General features: G+C 45.3%; 1 protein-coding gene across 1 annotated transcript in view; it reads left to right on the top strand.

Annotated features, from left to right (window-relative positions):
* Window positions 1–20582, top strand: part of LOC131288289 (transcription factor collier) — a 51517-nt gene that overhangs the window by 20753 nt on the left and 10182 nt on the right. The window contains exon 6 of the mRNA XM_058317409.1: window positions 901–969. Coding sequence (XP_058173392.1) covers window positions 901–969 — 69 coding nt within the window. The remainder of the gene's footprint in view (window positions 1–900; window positions 970–20582) is intronic.

The raw sequence follows: 20582 nt of genomic DNA, 5'->3' as shown, positions 1-20582 counted from the left end.
CCTTTTCCCTTCCCTCCTGACCAATGCAATACTCTAAGGACGGTGACGCGACGTCTTCCGTTTGCTGCTGGCGTCCGCAAAACCTACAGCTTCCGGGAGGATCCGGTCCCCTGGGACAGCGGGAAGGAAAAATCGAACATCGAACCGATGGCTGTGTCCTCGGTCCGAAACATTCATTTTCTATTTCCTTTTTCCCCTCCCGGCTCACTGCTTCCCTCTTCGGAGTCCTATCGCCGACAGTTTTGTGCGTGTTCACGCCATTTTTGTGTCACTGCTCCGGAAAAATCTATCACCCAACGGAACGGAAGGCGAAGGTTGCCCGGTCTGTTTGTTTGCCGTTTGCGAGAGAGAAGGCGTCTTTAAGTGTCTCCAAAGGAAACGGCCGGCAGATGCTGGCAAAACTAAACAAGCAACCAAGAACATCCTAAGCTAAAGTTTTTCTTTTCCCTCGATTTCGCCTTGGCTTATGCCGTGATGTGTACGCAAAGTTGGGAAACAAATTCCTGCCAATCAATATTTGGGTTCGGGTGATAAAATTGCTGAAGAAAGACGGTTTTCGGCACCGGGTGGCAGCGGTTCACTTGTGTTTGGAAAGTGGATTTTTTGTCGGTCCGATTAAACGTGGAAAACTAGTTCAAACATTCCAACAACTTGTGGGAGGTATGAAGGGTTGGACAATATTGTTTATGGGATGGCACAAATCAATGTACCAATTCGAGTTTTCGACCTCGTTTCCGTGGGGAGTGGAAGGATTCCAATAAGTTTGTTATTTTATTAGTTGTTTTTCCAGATCAACAAAACTCAATAGCCTCGCTTAAAGTGTTTTGCAGATAAATCCATAAAATTATGCTGACCATTTGAGTATATTTCTAACCCTTTTTCCGTTGTGTGCCTTTCCAGCCGGTGCTGTGACAAGAAAAGCTGCGGAAATCGCAACGAAACACCGTCAGATCCTGTGATTATCGATCGGTAAGTGAGACGTTTCAAAGTAATTTCATTCCGTTTGGCGAACTCGGCTGCCTAGCAAGCGATGTCGGGCACACAAGGCACACTGACGCGAATCAAATATGGCCCGCCAAATGACTCAATTTGTGTCGAAACATACTGCATGAAGGGCACGTAAGGGACGAAACCGTACGGCAAGGACGATGGAAACGGACGGTAATTGCATTAAAAATTATCCTTCCACTACATCCATCACATGCAAGGTGGTAATTAGCTTTCTAGCCTCATTTTCAAGCCAAGCAAGAAACCCCTTCGCCTTCCCTTTCCCTCGTCAATTCGGCGTGGGTGTTCCACATTAAAATGATTTCGCCAAACGACATGCTGGATGCTGTCCTTACTTGAGGCCAACCCGAGCAGTCAATTGCTGCATAATTAATACAAATTAAAACCACTTCCAACCGTGCCGACCCAGCATGGCCAGTCGTCGTTCGAATGGTTTCCTCGAAGGCTTTCCAGAAACCGTGCGGAAAGGCGGGGAGGCTTTCGGAAAATTTGTAAATACCGCAAATACGTCGTTTCTTTCGAGTGAAGTTTGCTCCCCTCTGAACGACGCTCGCGCGATGTTGGGTTTTCTTCTTGCACCCAGGTTTGTCTCGGTTGATGATCATTCTTGCGTTGATGAGTTCCAGCAACCGAAAAGGGGGTTCGGGATCATTGAAATTCCGTGCGTCCCTGAACCGAAGCGGATCGTCGCTGTAGATCATCCTCGCGCGGTGCAGTTTGCAATTGCAGTTGCATCCTAAATTGTTCCCCAGTTCGCGAACACACACCGCGCACAGCATCGGTTTTTTCCCTGTGTGTTGCCGATTGATACCTTTTTTCCTTCTGTTTGTTTGTTGGCTGTTCCTGTTTTCCGAACGTTTGTCGTCTTGTCGTGATTTCACTCAATTCGCTCCGCATCGCGCATCGGTGGTTCGACTTTTCCTTCGTCCGGCCCGTTTCGGTTTCACGGTTCAGTTGGCAACGCGCGCGGCACCGGCTTCCAATCAGCTTCCCCATTCCCCGCCTCGGTTGGAATATATGGGAAGGACAGGTATTTTTCTGATTGACTGAGACCACACACGAGCGGCATTTCGTGTTTCCACACCACCGCAAGCCGAACGGGAAAGCAAAAAGGCAAAACACAACCGGCTGCAAATTGTACGAAAAAATAAATAAATCTCAACCCGAAGGTGCCCGGTTCGTTGCACGCTGCGTCCTTTCGTGGCAATCGGGCCCCGATCGATGATTTCCTTGCCTTCGCCGGTCGGAGAGTGCTTTCCAGGCGGTTTCCGATCGCGGTCCGGTGTCCAATAAAACCAGCGATATGACAGCCGATCAAGATTGTGACGCTCATTAGCGTCATATATTTCATCTATTTGACACTTGGCTTGTGCCACTTTGAAATGTTCCGATCGCCTTGGATGGTGCTTATCGGGGATTGGTTAAATTAAACTATGTTTTCGATAAGCCACAACGATTTATTCCTCTTGAACCTCGTTGAAACAGGATTTAGTATTCGTCTGTACACGTCGAGTAGCAACAGTTTAAACCTTGCATGATGTGAAAAATTCTTTTTGCAACATTCAGAGAAACAAAGTGCAACTATTCGCTCCGTATGGAAGTCATATGTGCATGACAAGCTTATCAATGGCGTGATTCCTTACCCCAACCCCGTGATTAACGGCAACATTGAGTAAAAACAGTCCAATGAAAACGGAAAGGAATCCGGTAAAACTATGTCCGGCTGTCACGCTCGGGGCGCATTCCGGGTCGCACTCAATCCACCTCAAGATGGCAGGCTCCAAAAACGGTAGATCACTCCACACGGCACGGCTTAAACCGGGTCGGAAGCTCAAATTCCTGCGCGAATACTCGCCTTCTTTTGCCAGCCGTGCTCGTGAACGAACGGTTGCACCGTTGTACTTGATAACTAAAAGCCGCACAATGCAGCGTGTTGTGCGTTATGCGTCCGGGGGTTGGAATTGGAATTCGATCCAAATCCACTGCAACGAACGGGCGGCACGTCTGATCCCAGCCCCAAGGTGGAAGGTAGGAAAATAGTGGAGCGAATTTTTCATTCTCTCTTTTATAACAATCACCGCTATCTCGCCGTGAAAAAAGAATATTTTATCTCCCGACCGTGCGTGTTTGGCACGATAACGAGGAAAAAATCGCACAAAAACGCAAAGACGCGTAGTAATCCCAAGGAGAAGGCATGGTTTTCCACGTACAAAAGGACGATAAAAATAATAGCAATGATGGTAATAACAATGCTAGCAATCAATCAGTCTAAAATCGCATGCTAAAACCCACGTCGGCTGCCGGATTGAATTAAACCCGCCGCCTTGTCAACGTTAGACGCGCACGGCGCGTCAGAAAATCGTCGTACGTGTGCCAGGAAATGTTCCGGGCTCCCCCACTATGGCTCGTGTTTACGCGCAGGAGCTAGAGCTAGGAGGTCCAAAGACTGGTTTGGCCAGTTTCGCATCATAAATGCTCGATTCGAGGAGAGAAAGGGCGCCATATGTGGATATGGAATTATTATTTAATTTTATTGAGTCTTTTATTGAATATCTTGCGAACATGGTTTATCCCTAAGGATAACAAATATATTTGATTAGTAGAATTTAAAAAAAAATGTAATAACGTTGTTCGCAATGAAGTCAAATTAATTTAAAATTCAAAATGCAATGATAAAGCGTTAAGTGGAAAGTTTAAAGCGTTTTTCTAGACACACAGATTGTTGTTCTTCAAGTAGTTGATAACTTTTTTTTACTCATTGAGTATGTCTTTGATAATGCAATTGTACAAACAACAAAATCGATCCATGGTTGCGCGATCACGCGTCACAAGAAAGAATCTTGTGTCCGCGCAAGCGACGAACCCTTTCGTTCGGTAAAAAGAGAACGACAGAAATCATTACAAAAAAAAATCCTCGGGTTCGTATGCGGACGCTGCCGTGCTTCAACTTTGGTGCAATGAAACGGATTGCGATTATCGCCCGCCTTAAACCTGCCCGCCTGATATAGCACGCGGCTTAAAGGGAAGGAAATCCCGAGGACGAAGGAAACCGATACATAATTCATCTTCATCAGCTCGTTTTCCGTATCGTGCGTTTTTCGATCGCGTGTGCGTTCCTTTTTTTTGCAAGATGCGGCAACGCAATTTCTTAACAGGATAGGGTATGGTGGACAGTTTTTCTTCCCGCCGGCTCCGTTCGTTCGAAACGACTCACGTTCGTCATTTTTCACTTCGCGGGGCTCGCGAAAAAAAAAACGGGCCCTTCAATATCCATATCACGTGCCATTTTTGACTTCAACAATAAACATTACAAAATTGGCATCACAATCATCGGCCGTCTTTATTTTTATTCAATTAGAAACCGTCCACCACACGGCGAAAAACGGCAGAGCGACCAAGGGCACGGATGGAAGTGTTTTGGGGAGGTGGGGGATGGAACGAACTGGAGCGAATACGCGTCAACGCGTCACGAAGTCGGCGAAGAAAAGCATCCCCGCAAAACGTAAGCGCTTACTCAGCGCGCAGGGAAGACACCGACACCGGCTTTTCTCTGATCCTATTTCATCCGACAGCTTTGAGGGAAAGTTCCGGGATGGAAAAGTAGGTGGGAAGGCCGGGAGCGAAAACTTCTGGTCGAATGTCTGTCAGCATCGGTGGCACAAGTCGTGTACTTTCGGACTTGCGGTCTTCTGCGCTTGTTTCCAATATGCTCTCTTTTCGTCGTTCGCCATCGATTTACTTTTCGTTCGTGGTTAACTTGTTCGCCATCGGAAGACGATAGGAAAATTGTTAGCAAGGTATCACTGAACACTTGTAACTGATAGCTTTTGAGGAAGGGGATGTAGTTTATGGCAGAGTTAAAGTACACACTTTATTCTACTCCGTTTGCTAGCATTCAATTGAATTTACCTGTTCTTAGCTGTTGGCCTCATGTTTTAACGATTTTCAGTTGCATTACAATAATAACTTTTTGTTGGATAATGCGATAATAATTTCATCTTTAGGCAATATGCTGTTCCAATGCGTAAAAGCTATAACAAGAGACCCGCTACAAAGACAACCATTAAAATGTCTCTGCGTAACCATTTAACGAGAAATGCCAAACAAGTCACTTATCCAATCTTTCAATCCATTCCATGGGGGAGGAAAACAACAAATACGTTGTTGAATATTTACATGGTGTCTATCCAGCAAATGCTAGAAAAGAGGCACAAACTAGCCACCGGACACGTGTGGTGTCGGTGTATGCGCACCAAAACGCAAAAAAGTAAGCCTGCCGCAATCAAATACACGTGGCGTTTAAATTGTCAAACAAATCGACCAACCGACTTCGGGCACGCACTCTCAACCTTCCAATCAAACAACTCCGGCTGGAAGCTGGTGAGAAAGGGACACCCTCTCTCTCTCTCTCTCTCTGTCCCTCTTGCGGAAAAGTGGGAAAAACATCCCGCACAATCGATGCACACATGGACCGAACTCTCTGATGGATGGATGGGTACACACTGGCCATTAAAATTCCTGCCGAGCTCGCGTTCGGGTGGCCGCGAGCGCGCGCGCGCCCTCGACAAACGACGAATTAATTGAATCTTTCAAAAATGTCGACAATGCAAATGGGTGCCGTTCCGCCCCGCACACACAAACACACGCGGACGGACGGAACACCACCGTCCCTTTTAAGGGCTTTCTGTTCGCTCTATCGCGTTTCCTTTACATGACATGGTTTGTTTTTGTTTCTGCTGCTGGAACATGCTGAAACAAGTCGTCCGAAGACGACAGCGCGCACACGTCCCTTTCGTCCTTTGCCCGCTGGAGGTTGTATTAGCATAAAATGGCCCACCAGAAACCCCAACAGCCCAACTTGTTCTCCGATTCGCCTTATGAGGATCACGGGCAAATCAGGGGGACTTCTTGGGTGCGACTCCCGCAACTGCGGAGCCCGCGCGGACCATGATCTACGACAATGTACGCGGTGGCATCGGATCGGCAACGCGTGTGCGTCAACTCCGGAGGTCCAATCGCGGGAAACACTCACGAAAAGCCGGACATCGTTGGAGTCCAAACGGACGACGACGACGACAACGAACGGGAATGGCAAAAGAAATTGACGAAACAACAACGAAACCGCGCAAAACAAACGAAAAAAAACAAAAGCAAGTCTTCAACATGGCATCGGCGCGGTAACAGCGTTCACTTAATTTGTAGCCCGCGTCGGAAAAAGGCAAAGCTGCTTTCCCGCTATGGACCTACCGGAAGGTCTGCTGACGTAGCTTCGGTTCTTCGCCCGCGACAGATGACTCTCTGGACATTCGATTGTATTTTAATGGTCACCCCGTTCGGGTCGGTTTCGGCATTCGGCTCTAACAGTCTTCAAACGCGTCGGAACAATGCGCTCTTCCTCGAGTTCCGTCCCGTGAGCCCTCTTCGCAACTTCCTAACGAGTGTACCATTTTAGACAAATTCTTCCAAAGTGCCATACCGCCTCACAACACACTAGGCCGCGGACTAGAGCGATGAGCGGGTCCTCAACTCCTGGACTGGATCTTTGGCTAGGTGCCGAACAAAGCACCACTTACGCGAGGCACGAAAAGCTTCCTTTTACGATACCCGGGAACTCATAAATATTTCATCTCAGCTCGTGCGCACCCTCCGGGAAGTTACCATTACCTACGGACGAGAAGACGTCTACCCGAGGCGGTCTCTTCTGAGATTTCACAAACTATCCACCTAGCGGGGAAAAGGGGACACCTTTTTTCCACTGGTTTTCCAGGCTGGTGCGAGCATGAGATTGAAAGGCCGTGGACAGATTTGTCGCCCCTTCTTCGGGTAACGCTCTCGCAACACGCTTCGCCTATCGATGCGAGGTATCCAAATCCTATCCTCGTGGATTTAGAGAATCGCAAAACACCCAACCCAATAAATATCGGTGATGCGTACGCACCCGGTACCTCGGATACCTTAGAGCCCAAAACGGATGAAGGAGCTGAATGACAAAGGAAGCGGGGATAAAGTGAGCAGAAACAATCAAATAAACTTTAATAAGATTGATTCCACCCAATCCCTGTCCGGTCGGGTCGTCCGGTCTCCACCGTTCGTGCCTCGATGGACGGAAGAACGCACGACCCGACGTTCCATAGGCTCGGATGCCGGTCGAAGCGGAAAATATACACAAACACACATACACACACGATCGAAAAAAAAGAAATCAGGCCATCACAGGAATGTCTTTTATGTCAAACTGTTGTCATAACTGTGATGATTCCACTTGGGTCGTGCGTAAAAAGACGGTAGCGACATCCTGACCCGAACAAACGGACCGGGAAGTGGGTGTTCGGGTTGGATGGGGGTGGTCCTCCGGTTACGCCAGACTGCGGACTGGAGGTGGACCTTCTTGTGCACCCATGTCCACAACCGCGCCCGAATCATATATACAGCCAATCCATAAATGGAAGAACGCTCAGAACCTCGGCCACGGCGTGGTCAGAACTTGCACGAGCGTCCATGATTTATGACCAACCGAAGGTCCGAGGTTGGAACCTACGTACGCTGGCTGCGAAGCCAGCACAGCACAGTTCAAACGTGAAAAACAACGAACCATCAAATCAAGTTCGTCAGCTGGTTGAATGAAAATTCATAAGGCGGGTGCGTACAGCACCTTCTGGTGTGGTTGGTCGGTGAGGGTTTTTTTCGACAGCAACTTGCACCAAGTAGGCTAGATACTGTCGATGTAGCGTCGAGGTGTGCACGGTGTTGCCTCCGGGACGCGACGCAATTAAATTAAACATTATTTAATCAAGCAATTAAAATTGATCGATATCGCATACGCGATGCTTTGTAGGAGGGGAGATCGTTGTCTACCTACCGGTTTTGTGGTACCTTTTGCCTCGGACAGACTTTTCCAAACATTCAGTGATTCAGTTCGTGTAGGTGTAGACTTACTTCTATCTTCGCTACCGTCGTGGACAATGAAAACTGGACTTGGACTTACCTTCCCCACCGCACCATCGGTAGTTGAAGGTATGCCGAAGTTTGCGTCCAGTAACAGCGATCACCATTTTCGGAACAACTCCCCGCACTCTTGGAAGGCGGAACGCAGCATAGTTCCTTTTAAGAATCGCCCAGAATTCGTTGACAACGTCGACGTTGAGTTCGAAATCTCGTTACACGCGCGGTGCGCACTTTTTCCAAAAGGGTTGGATTAATTGGCAGCCGGCGCAAAAAGGGAGTGTCGGTGGATTTATGACACTCCAGCAGCGAGTGTTTTCGTCTCCCTGGAGGTAACGGTTCGGTAAATTTTTGACATTTTCACACCTCACCCTCAGTGTCTCATGGTGAGACCCTTGAAGAGGGATGAAGTTCTTCTGGACTGCTTGTCGGCACCAGAGATTCGTGGTACTGAATTGGAGAAATCACATGCTTCACCTAGCTTCGTTACACACTGCCGTCTTAATTACCGTAGGCAGCAAATGGACACTTGGATTGATATCTTTCAATCAATTCTGGTTATTGCAAAGATGACGCAAGGAATGTTAATTGATTGACTTCTTACGCCCATCCAAGTATACCGAGGCTTGAGTTTAAACGATCGAATATGGTGTTGTTCAGGGCTGTTCCATACGGTATACAACGCCATGTGGTGAAACCAGACGATTACTTCGCTCCCCTTTACCCCGCCGAAAGCGTAATTAGACCTACCACGTCGGGGCCCATAAAATCTATTTCCAATCTTCCATCTCCCCACATTTTCACCTCATCTACTTAATGGCACACATGTATGTATTTACTTCCTGCTCTTACACAAAACCTCTGCCGTTCCTTATCTTCACCATCTGCTTTCAGGTATGTAAGTGAATCCACCATCAACATCCATTTAACCTTCCAATTATCGGTTTTTCTTGGACGGTCGAGAACCGAAATTGGCTGTCGTAAGCAACCAACTCCTGGACTGCTTGTCCTTCGAACTTTGTTCTCTCGCTTCCCTGAGTCCAGCGTTACGCTCGATCGGAGTTCGGTCAGGGGGGGGGGGAACGTGCTCGTGGTTTTCCTTCAATCAGCGGAAAAGCCCACGCACATGCGTACGCAAACGGCACGCGAACGCAATTAGCGCTCACGACGCGGACACGCATCACGCGCGCGTCCGTTGTTAACATATTTTAGAGCTCATCATATGTGTGTATTTTTTTTGGGGAGAAGTTTGGGAAAACGTTGATGTTTGTCGCTTCGTCCGTCATTCATGCCGAAGGTCTATTTATTACGATTGTGGGTGGTTCATCGTTACACTAAAGTAGGGATCTCCACCTCCAGGACATGTCTCCAAATAAGAGGGTAATTTCAGTCTAAATTAGGCTCTTGCCCTAATAACTTCCACGGCATTTCCATACGTTGTCGTTGGTGGTGGTTTGTTCTGGAATCGCTCATCGGTTGGGCAAGAGACCAATTTACCAGTAATCGCTTATGACTTCCTGCCGCCAGAACATTCGCATTCGGAGTCGATCGATTTTTCGAACCGAAGATAACGATGGAACACACAAACGGCCAATGCAATGCCGGACCTCTCCAGGTTCGCTTCGATTGTGATAACACGCAATGGCACTGCATCGGTTGCAACGGGATGGTTTCAATTGCCTAGCACTTTGGTGTAGCCACAATCGACAGATCGAGAAGCATACGACAGCCGGACTCCAGAATGCGACACTAGAAGCAACACTCAACTTTTCCCGTTTTGCAACACGGACCATCCTTCGTCTACACCGCAAACGAACGTGAGTGAGAGAGCGTGTGTGTGTGTGAGTGTGGGTCGAATCATCATTCGGCATTCCGTACGAAAACGGACACCGCCTCAAGTCAATTTCGGAAAATATGTAAATTCGATACTATTAAATTTTTGCCATTGCGATAAATTTGCCTACGGCCGCCGGCACTAGGCACTGTTCGTTGGCACCGTATCCGGTTGGAGTTGAGCTTTGTGGGACAGAGACTGCTATCAGAGGATGGCAAGGAGGTTGAGAAGCGCTAGGGACAAGCAGCATTCCGAGAACGAACCCGCTCGAATCAGAGGGATCAGAGTGGATGGCAAGGCAACGAGGACTCTATGATGGATGACAGCTGTCCTATGACGCTGCGTTTGGATCCGGTGGCCCCTATCCGGCCCTCACATCTTCACCCCCATCCCGATCCTCCGTTCAGCGGAAAAGCCTTCGGGTGCAGACAATAAAATTCTGGTTGCCGTCTCCGTGCCGGAATGGACAAGTGGAGGATGATGGGGATGGAAAATTTAAGCTGTCACAAGCTAGTAACACTTGCCGGGAAGAAGGACACCCTCCAACCAAGTCGGCAATATTTTGTAATAAACATGCAAATGGACATCGTGTCGTGATGGTGTGGGGGAGAATATGGGAGATGAATAAAAAACCACGGCAACCTTGGTCAACGGATTGTCACAATTGTCACATTGGATTGGTTGACTTAACAAATAGACTCACTGATTGGTGATGAGTCGCTTTTGTCTTCTCAGAAGAAAAATTCTTTAGGTATGTGTACCTAGACTTTTCAGGGAATAAACATATTTTTTGTAACTTTTGGAAATAAATATTCGCAGCACAATTTGTTCCAATCAAAATTATCATAGTAAAAATCAGTATGCCGGTTTTTATATAAGATTCCCCCTGTTGCACATCCCTATATTTCCACCGAGTCAATACAGTTTATCAATATCTTAAAGAAAAATGATAAGTAAGAAATCGGACAGTCTTTAAACGAAAAAGTCATCCGATTTTTCCCTTTAATATTTCCTGTTTTTCTCATTTCCCCATTTCGTCTCGTAACCGATACAGTCGCCCGTCTACCGGTTGAGGTTTTTCTTTTTTAATTTTCCTAATGCATACCTCGTGGCCACCCGGGTTTTCCCTTTCTACTGAGGGGGGAATCACGTGTCTCGCAAGGCAGGTACGTTTTCTTTCCTCTATCACTTTTTTCTTTTATGTAAATGGACGACATCACCGAGCCGGCTGTGTCCTTCAACTGATGCCCCCCGGCTGCGCCACTTCGTCCATCCTCCACGATTCGCCCGGTTGGCGTGTCATGTTAAAGCGCACAAGACGCATGTTTGAACGAGTGTGTGTTACATAATCGGTCCGACCTGTGTATGAATAATTTAATCGTAACATTTAACTAACTCGCACGCTCGTTTCACGGGTGACGTTTGGTCCTTTAGGTAACTCCATGAGTACCAAAACTGGACACGAAAGCGAACGGATAGGACACTTGTTTGTGCGCATGGAAGTACATATTATAAACCACATGGATTTGCAGCGTACATTCCAGACTGAATGATGTAATACAAGAGTCTCCTGCCCTTCCTGCGGTCAGTAAATCAAATCACCAATCTAATCATTTTTTGAGATCTCAATGTTTGACTTACTTTCCTCGTATTTCCTTTTACACTTGAATGCGTTTTATGATTAATTTTAATTTCTATTGTTTTCCGTTGGTGTTTCATCCAATGAATCGAGATGATCGAAAATTTCAACGATTCGCATCGATAACTGTTTCATAAATTCAACTGCAAACAGCGTATCCCTATCTTCAGTCATGATGAAAAACTTTCAGCAAAAGATGGATCGCCTTTAAGGTTTAGGGTTTTTTTGTTTTCTCCTACTTCAGAAAAGGGTGCGAGAGCGTCGTCAGTACGCATAAAGAAGCAAACAAAATCAAAATCGAAGATTTTCTTTTGCCTAGCAAACGCATTTGGGCAAGCATTCGGGCGAGTTTAGCGTTGATAGGTTATGGATGCACCCTTCTCGTTTCGTAAAGTGTTTGCCAAATGTTCAAAGTTTTATTGGATAGGAGAGGAAAAAAATTACGACGAGTCACATTTAAAGGGGGAAAATCTAAAGTCAAGAAAAATGTATCAACACCAACCGAAAGCCGAGGCTCTTGACCGATAAGAGTCCCATACACCAATACATCGATAAAAACTGAATGGCGAAGAGCAGCAAGGGACTGGCGGGTGGCAGCGCAGTGTCCTCCGGTCAAAGCAAATCCTCCCATCTCGTCCAGACGATCCTATCGGATACGTTATGGTGCGTCGTTACGAGCCTTTTCCGATTACGATTCCGAACGCGGGGCAAACTGGATTAAAGGCGGAAAGAAAGGAAAAAAGTAAACTAGGGAGATAAGGAACGAGCGGGTAGACGGAAAGGATGCGAATTTGACAACGTAATAAAAACGAGCCTACCCAAGCGTCCGCCAACTGTTGGAAATGATAGGGAAAGCCAGCTCAACTGTGACAGAACGGACAACCAAGAACTAAAGTCCGGCCAAAGTGGAAAAGATGCTTTCCTAAGCCGCACCAATACCGACACAATCCCAAAGACATGTCGATGGCGTGGTGTAGGTAAATGTTGTTGCCGCACTATTTTTCTTTAACGAACTGTATCGAACAATACCGCCCCTTATCTTGTTCCTTGCTGGTGAAAGACATATCTTTTTACAAACTCAAAACCAAACAGCGTACTGAAGTTTGCAATTTTCAAAATGCGTGTCCTTTTGGGGGTGGAGTAAGAAAATGTCGTAGGGTGGATGACGAAAATGAGGGATGCAACGTGCGCTTCAAAATGGCAAACCACTATTGTAATGCAATGCGTGTAACGAAAATGGTGGAATCATGGCGAGAATGTCATATTCATTATGTTTTATAAAACTTGTAGGAAAAGAAGGTTACGCATGCAATTTATACTTGATAAATACTTGGTTTCTAAAAAGCAAGACGCAAAAATTATTTAATTATTTAAACATTTTAATTTTGTTTGCTTTTTCAAAGAACTCATGACGTTGAGTGTGAAAAATAAACAACAAAGAACAAAGATTTTATACTATAAAAAGTCAGGATTTGTGTTTGTTTTCCAAATAAAAGCTGTCATAGGAGTACAGAATTTGTTTTTCCTCAGTAATGTGCAACCAATTTCAAATACGTAGTTTAATGAACATCGCGTTGGAGGTTTACTCACTGACTATACGATTTGTACGATTTTCTTTATTTTTTAAATTTTACAGTAATGTAATTTTACAAACCAAGGAACAAAATTTTTAAATACGTTCTGATATATTGTAACAGCATGTTTCGAAACTCCTTAAGTGAGTACAAAACACCAGAACAAGAATAAAATAAGAATGCAAAACATAAAAAAGTGTAGCTATAAATGGCAACTTTCAACTTAAAAGAACCATCAAGAAAAAAAGAGTGATTATGCTTCGATACTGTAATTTGTCCTGTTTTTTATATGTTAGCCACTGGTTTTTTACTTTCGTTCTTATTCGAACACCAACGAATAGGTTTCGTAGGTCGCATCCCGGCAAACTGCACACGCACACATGAAGTGCAGCGAACGCGTTTCCCGGAGCCACCCGGGACGACTGCAGCGAACAAGATTAATGCCCATGCAACGGGTGCATTTTTCGCCTCCGCAAACGAGCAGCGGACATTTTTTTTACCGAAAAGCTAATGGCCACGGCAAGAAGGATCCACTGTTGCAAGTTATTTCAGCCCGGGAATACGCTGAACTGAGGGATGAGGGTTATTTTTTCGCCTTGCTTTGCTTCAGTTCCGTCTCTAGGCCACGGCCCGGCGATGGCCACCGTCCTTGGGGACCATTTTGTCAGTAAATCACGACTAATTAATTCCGGTTAGCTCGGCATCATCCGTCTGCGTTTCTTTTCGGGTGTCCACATCCGGTAGACATGGTGACGTAGCTCGATTGTGTGTCGATTGTGTTCTGATTTCACTCCAAGAGCAAACGGCGTGCTCCGTCCTGCCTGTGGTATTTCCTTTGCTGATGGCGATGACAAACCTACGACGCCACATCCTTTCTGTCTGTCGCTTCGGTCACTCCCTGGAGACACCAGCGATAGTACCAGGACGAAAATGGCAGTAATTGAGGGGGAAGGCGGTGTAGAGAAAAAACCAAATGCTCACAATCGAATCATCAAACCCACGGAAGTAAACGAAAACCCTAAGCTGCTGTTGCCATGGTTACAAGAACAAAAAAAATCTCTCAAACAAAAAGGATTACACGGGAAAAGGCGACCAGATTGTCGATGAGGGGTTCACACTTGATTTCTACCATCTTGAAAGGATGAAACAAATATGGAAGGATCAAACTGCGTAAGACACGGCATTGCACGTTCCCCAATCCGTTACCAACACTACCGTGGAGTGATGATAGTTGTAAAATGGAAACGTGTTGTTGGTAATATGCGTGGAAAAAAAGGAAAACCGTACCGATGCATGGCGGAGCACAATAAGAAGGTCCTTCATCCGAGTTTGAGCATTTTTGTGTTGGTCTCATTTCATCATAACAACAAACAGGAAAACAGATTAGTAATGATTTCTTAAGCGAAAGCAAAATGATTTCCCCTCAAATCAATAGAAAAATATTCTGCAGTTTTAGTGATTTTATTCAACAATTTCTTTCCCCTTAATTAATAATATAAATAAACAGATTTTAGTTTCCATTAGCTGCTAAAAGTTGTGTGTCAAAAAGGATCGAACTCTGAAACAGAAAGTAAAAGTAAATAATCCTAAGATAAAAGGTGTTAAAAAGAGTTTTAATGCTAAGTGAACTTTGCAGATGATCATCATAATTTGTTTGTTTTATGGCACATATTCATAAAATAAATAATTTGTTAGTTTAGACAGCTACAATATTTCATAAAGCAGATTAAAATACGCAAGTTACTTTTGCTCTTGCTCCTATATGTTTTCATCCATCCAGTTTAGTCCATGCTACAATCAAATTAGTTTATATTTATTAGTAGTTTCTCCCAAAAGTTAAATTATTCTTCATACAAAGTATGTAAGAAATGTAACACAATTTCTTCGCTATTGTATAAATAATACAACAACACGAAACAACCTTCCAACATGATATTCTCGGCCCAGAATCTTTGTTGCGGGGTGACCAACGTCGCAACTCATCCGTTCCAACCATTCATTACACCCCATCCGTTTGGGGACGCGAGTTTGGCGACCGGCAGCTCCTAGTCATGAGTACGATGTAAACAAACAATGATGACGACAAACAGCGACACGGAAGAATACACAGCGCCAAAAACCCACCTTCTCCCCCGAAACCCGCGGGACAAATGTTCCCTCCAAAACAGGAAAAGAAAAGCTACCGAAAGCCGAAACTCGTGAAGTTGGCGTGGCGCGCAGCGAGAAATAAAATAAATCGCCTATAAGGCGATTTACTTTATGATTTCATGATGCCTTCCTCGTCTTCCTTTCCTCTCCGGTGAACACGGAACATTGGCCTGGTTCGCAATGCCGGAAAGGTAATAAAGGAGCGTGAAGGGAGCGAGCGCGAAGCGAACGAGACGGGTACAAAAGTAGCCCTAACAAGGCGCAAGTAAAAGGCGCGTATCATGTGCCCCGTCTTTTCCGCTTTACGTACGCCATCCATCTGGGCAAGGAGCGCGCGAGTTGGAGCTCGCTTGTTGGTGGAGGCGCCTGGTGGTTGGCTCGCTCGCCACGGCCCAATCCTCTCACGGTATCTTGTTGATTGGGTGTCTTGCGTTTGGGGTTGTTTCCGCTTTTCTTCGGTCCCCAACTCCAACATCGGATAAGCCACCGCCCGGGTGGATCGTTCCGAGCCCGAGCAGGTAACGGTGCGTAAGTAAGACGATGAAATAAATTTAATTTCATTTAATTTATCCCGTCTACGTTGGAGGAGGAGGAGGGATGACGTTGTTATGGAGCTTGAACTGATTTAGGAAAGTTGGTTCGAGCGTTTTTTTTTCTAGTGTTTGAGTTGGGGTATCCTTATCATACCGAGATTGAAGACTGATCAAATCGAATGAAAATCTCGACGAGATTATTGCTCATTGCTCTAGATCATATTAGTAATATACCACATTAGATACATGCTGAAAATTATGTTTTAGTATAACAAACAGGTATTTCTAAAATACATTGTACTAAAAACAAGTCTACATTTTATACGCAAAAAGAATCCAACTTAAAGGGAATAATACTGCCGGAATCACTTCCCCGGAAAACAACCCATTCGTCCCCATGAAAATGGTCACGATGATGGCGATGTTGATGGTAATGACCACGACGGCAATGACGCCGCCCGAAGGAATCATATTGATTTGTTCCTATTTCCTCACTCTTTATGTTTGCGATTGTTAAAGTGGAATATATTTTTTCACCAACCCGACACATCGGAAAAAACGGGCATTTCGAGTAGGCCTTAAGGGCGGACTGTGGAACACTGGGAACGACCGGAAAAGCTGACCGAAAAAGGATGGCAGTAAAGTGGGGACGTTAAAAAAAGGTCAAGATTTAAAGCCATAAAATTGTAGGAAACAAAAGATTTCGACCGTTCGGGCCTCCCGTACTCCCTTACCCTACGAAGAGTGTGTGTGTGTGAGTTGGTGTTTGATTTTGTTCGCTTCTCCACCCACTGCCTTCGGTGGGGTGGTGCGAAAATGTTGCGTTTTACTGCCCACCAACCGATTCGCGCCACCTCTTCCATTTTATAGGGCCCATTTTTCGCATTCCGGGAAGGGAGTTCGATACACGCGTGTATTTGTAACTTTTCTGTGTTTTCTGTGAACGCGCTTAAGATGGGAAAAAGAGGAAACCGGGGAACTGGGGAACCAACAACAGTTTTGCAAACACAACGACATCAACAATCGTCCCATTCTTTACAACCGTACAAGAAAGGACGCTGGTAAAATGTAAAGAGGGCTAGCGAAAATAAAAGAGAAAAACACACGAATATGGGAGGCACGAAAGCATCGCCATCACCATCACCATCATCACCATCTTCATGTGGACATCGGTCGCTAGGAGCGGACCATTTTCTTTTCGGCCCCGTTGGGTGTTTTTTTTTGTTTTTCTTTTGTTTTCTTAGCCCTTCTCCTCACGCCAGTTTTCCCTGAAAGTGCGTTTGCGATGGTGCGTGACTTTTTCACCCTTTTCCATCGCCGGGCCTGCGTGCCGTTGGCGCGTTTGTCTTACCGGTTTTCCACCATCACTTGCAGCTCCTTTTTATTGCTAGCGAAGAAGAAAATGATATTGTAACACACAATCATCAAGCGAAGGCCATTTTGCCCAACAGTTGGTCCGTTTCTACGAAGGGATTGTCTCCAAGGTGAATGAGGAGACTTTAATTTTGTTGGCACAGGAATCGAATTGAAAATCACATTTACAAGCAGATTCTTATTGTTGGCTTTTGATTTTCTCCAGCTGTGGGTGAAGATTGAAAAAACATCATAACAATCAAATACCAACCATTTCAAATGATTTAAATAAAAATGCAAGAATAATTTAAAATTGGTAAACACTTTTAAAGATTTCATCATTTTACTTTTCATACAAAGTACATTATTTTTTTATTGATTTGTTTCCACCATCTCATCTCGCAGCTTTCTCGATTCTCGATTTGTTTAAGAAAAATAAAAGTTTTATTTTCAACATTGAGGTTCAAACACTGCTATGAGACACTTTAATCCAATTATCCTACTGACGCTCTTGTACTTTTGTTTCTTCGTCAACACGTCATTCAATCTTTCAAAAACCTCATGCTTTAATCCTCACCTGGATGTAAGTTGGAGCGAACGTTAAAGCGTTCCGCGTACAACCCATTTTGCGAAAACAGGAAGAAAGCAGCAACGATCCTCATAAACGTTTAAGAACAAACAACGTCGTCGTCAGAAAGTGTACAAACAGTCCATCGTCAGTAGCACAACCATTACATCGTTGGCCAATAAAAACTAACTGCAGCTTCTCGCAGCCGGCAAACGTGCGGAGGTTCGCCCAGGGAAGGCAACGCTCACCTAGAACATATTCAGGATGATTGGGATGCTCGAGGAGAAGCAGAAGGTTTTAGCAACATCGTTATGAAGTAATGGAGTACAAGAAACAAGCGACATCGACAGGGGCGAAAATTCAAGTAGAACACACCTTAAGGAACGGAAGGCGAAAGGAAAAACAAATGGACGAGAAAATACGTCTTAAGGAAGACGATGATGTGCGTGTGTTGAGGTGGGAGTCTTACATCCGCGACAAAACGTCCACCTTTCGACCGTGTACCGGATATGTTGGCCCACCATCCGAAAACATGATGACAAACAGCGTCGAAGACAACCGGATAAAATCGACACCATCTTTCGGTGATTCCAGTTCCAGCAGCTGTTCTTAGAGGGAGGAAAAGCGAAACGAGAAAAGCGCTTCCTGCTCGTCGTCCTTGTGTGCGTAAATGTGCGTGAAGGACACCGGAACAAGACGTGTGTGTATTTGCTACCAATCACCACGACGCCCGTCCGCCGTCCCGAAGCGAAAGCCGACGCCGACAAAAACAAACCATTTCCCAAGTCCCAACAGCATGGCGTTGCGAAATCCCTAAAGCGACCGACCCGACATCGTTTTCCTTCCCCCGACTATCAACACCACCGTGGAATCACCGTGGTCTTCCTGTCTTTCCTATCGTCGATGTTCTTTCGATCGACGAGACACGCGCCCGGGTTTCCTTGGGTTTTCCCCCCATTGGAAGAGGGATCGTCTTCGCCGCGCAAGAAAACACCCTCCGGCGGGAAAATATTGTTGGTGTGCGTGTGTGTGTGTGTACTTTGACACCCGTCCGCTCCTTGCCAAAATGGTAAAAGAAGGCGAAGGAGACAACAAAAACACACATACAACACGGAAACGACCGTTCGGTTGATGACGGTGTGAAGAAAATGCTGGGCATTGGGGTGGAAAAACTAAAATGAAGACATAAAACGGGGAAGAAAGTGAACCGCCACTGCCACCGAGTGCGCGTTGCGTGTGTATTGGTTTTTTTCCGCACGGCCTATGGTTTTTGGGACCGGACGTCGCAAAGGAAAAGTCAAGAACCATAACAAAGAATTTTCCACCATTCCCGGATCCTATCTCTTCGCCGATGTGTAGCCATAAACGAAGGATGGAAATCTCAACAAACTCCCCCACCTTTGGCTCCTTGGACATCCCCCTCCTCCACACTCTCTGATTCTCCAACCCCCATGGAAATGCTCCTTTTTTCCGAGTTTCGACGGGATGGGATATCCGTGGCGACTTTGAATTGTTTGGAACCGATACCGGGTGGTGTTGTATTGGTGTGACCGAACGACAACTGGAACTCATTTTTCATTGGAAACCCCGTTTTCCTGAACCCTCTCCGAGCTCTCCAGCAAAAGGCACACGCATGAGCACGCAACCGAAATGGTCAAGAATTGAAAATGGCCATTGAAGATGTCTTTCGGTGATTATCTGGGAAATCAATACTTTTGCGACGAGGAAGATTGCAGGAAACAAGCTATTTAAAGATTCAGCAGATTCAACAATTCGAGAGAAACTTTTTTGTTTTCTGAAAAGTTTATAAATTAATAGTTTTATGCTCTTTCAACAATTATGGAAATAAAAATGATTTTCACCTAGTTTGACGTAAAGATCTTTTTAACTACTTGACATCTTTTCAACTACGTTTAAATCTTCTCGACATGTTCGACTCTTACCAATTGTCGTGAAATGGACCTACTTGGAAATGTCCTTCGTTTCGTAGCAACGGGATCGCTATCACCAGGATATTCCTACCTTCCTTTCCATCACGACTCTGGCGATCACTGGCAGCTTTTGTTGCTCCTCGCGATAAGAGGATTACAACGAATAGAACAAAAGCGGATCTGCAGTATGTATGGAGAAAAAAATCTGCTCAGGAAAAAAAATTTTCTTCCTCTCTGCAACGGAGGTAGAACCCAAACGGAGAAATGAACCTTCCGAGCGTCGAGCGACGACAGAACAAACCAAAAGTAAATTAGATTCATTGATAAGATTAGGTGGTAAGACAAAACCGAGAAAAAGCTAGAAGGTGGAGCCCCGGTGGACACGTGCTATGATTTGGTGGAATACGATTGGTTTGGGTTTTCTTTTTGTATTCACTCCGTTTCCATATTCCGTTGGTTAAACTGTTGCGGTTGCTAACAAGGATTACAATCGCGAGAAGGAAAAACCCGAGCCGCGAGAAGGTATACCAGAAAAATAATCGTAAAATCGTATTATAAGAGCGGGATTATGGAAAGTCGAGTGACTTTTTTCAATCCGGAAAAAAATGTTTGAACCAAGTGAAATTTAAATCTAGAAGAACCACTCAAGCAGATAATGTTTATAATATTGTAAACTTAAACACATAAATGATTCATCTGCATTGCCTCCTACTTATCCAACTTTTGTGTGTTCCCAATAAAACCGGTTCGTTGCAAACACACACCCCGTTTAATTCAACAGTTTAACGAACCATTTAAAAAATCCCATCAATTATCCCAACGTTCGCGTGGTTGGTTTCACAGCATATGTTGTGACTTGTTCGAGTGGCACTTTCAGCTCATCAGTCACGCTCCGCCCCGTCCAACAAACTCGATCTGTTCTAGCAACAGCGATCACTCAATTAATCAAAGCCAAACAGGCGCACAGCAACCCGGTTTGGTGACACTTTACAATCTGTCACCTACTGAGATAGGATTAAAAGCGTAAACCCGATCCGTTCGATTCTTTGATG

The sequence above is a fragment of the Anopheles ziemanni genome, chromosome 3 (assembly GCF_943734765.1).
Source record: "Anopheles ziemanni chromosome 3, idAnoZiCoDA_A2_x.2, whole genome shotgun sequence".
In the NCBI taxonomy this organism is placed as follows: domain Eukaryota; kingdom Metazoa; phylum Arthropoda; class Insecta; order Diptera; family Culicidae; genus Anopheles; species Anopheles ziemanni.
This window is presented reverse-complemented; position numbering and strand designations above follow the sequence as displayed.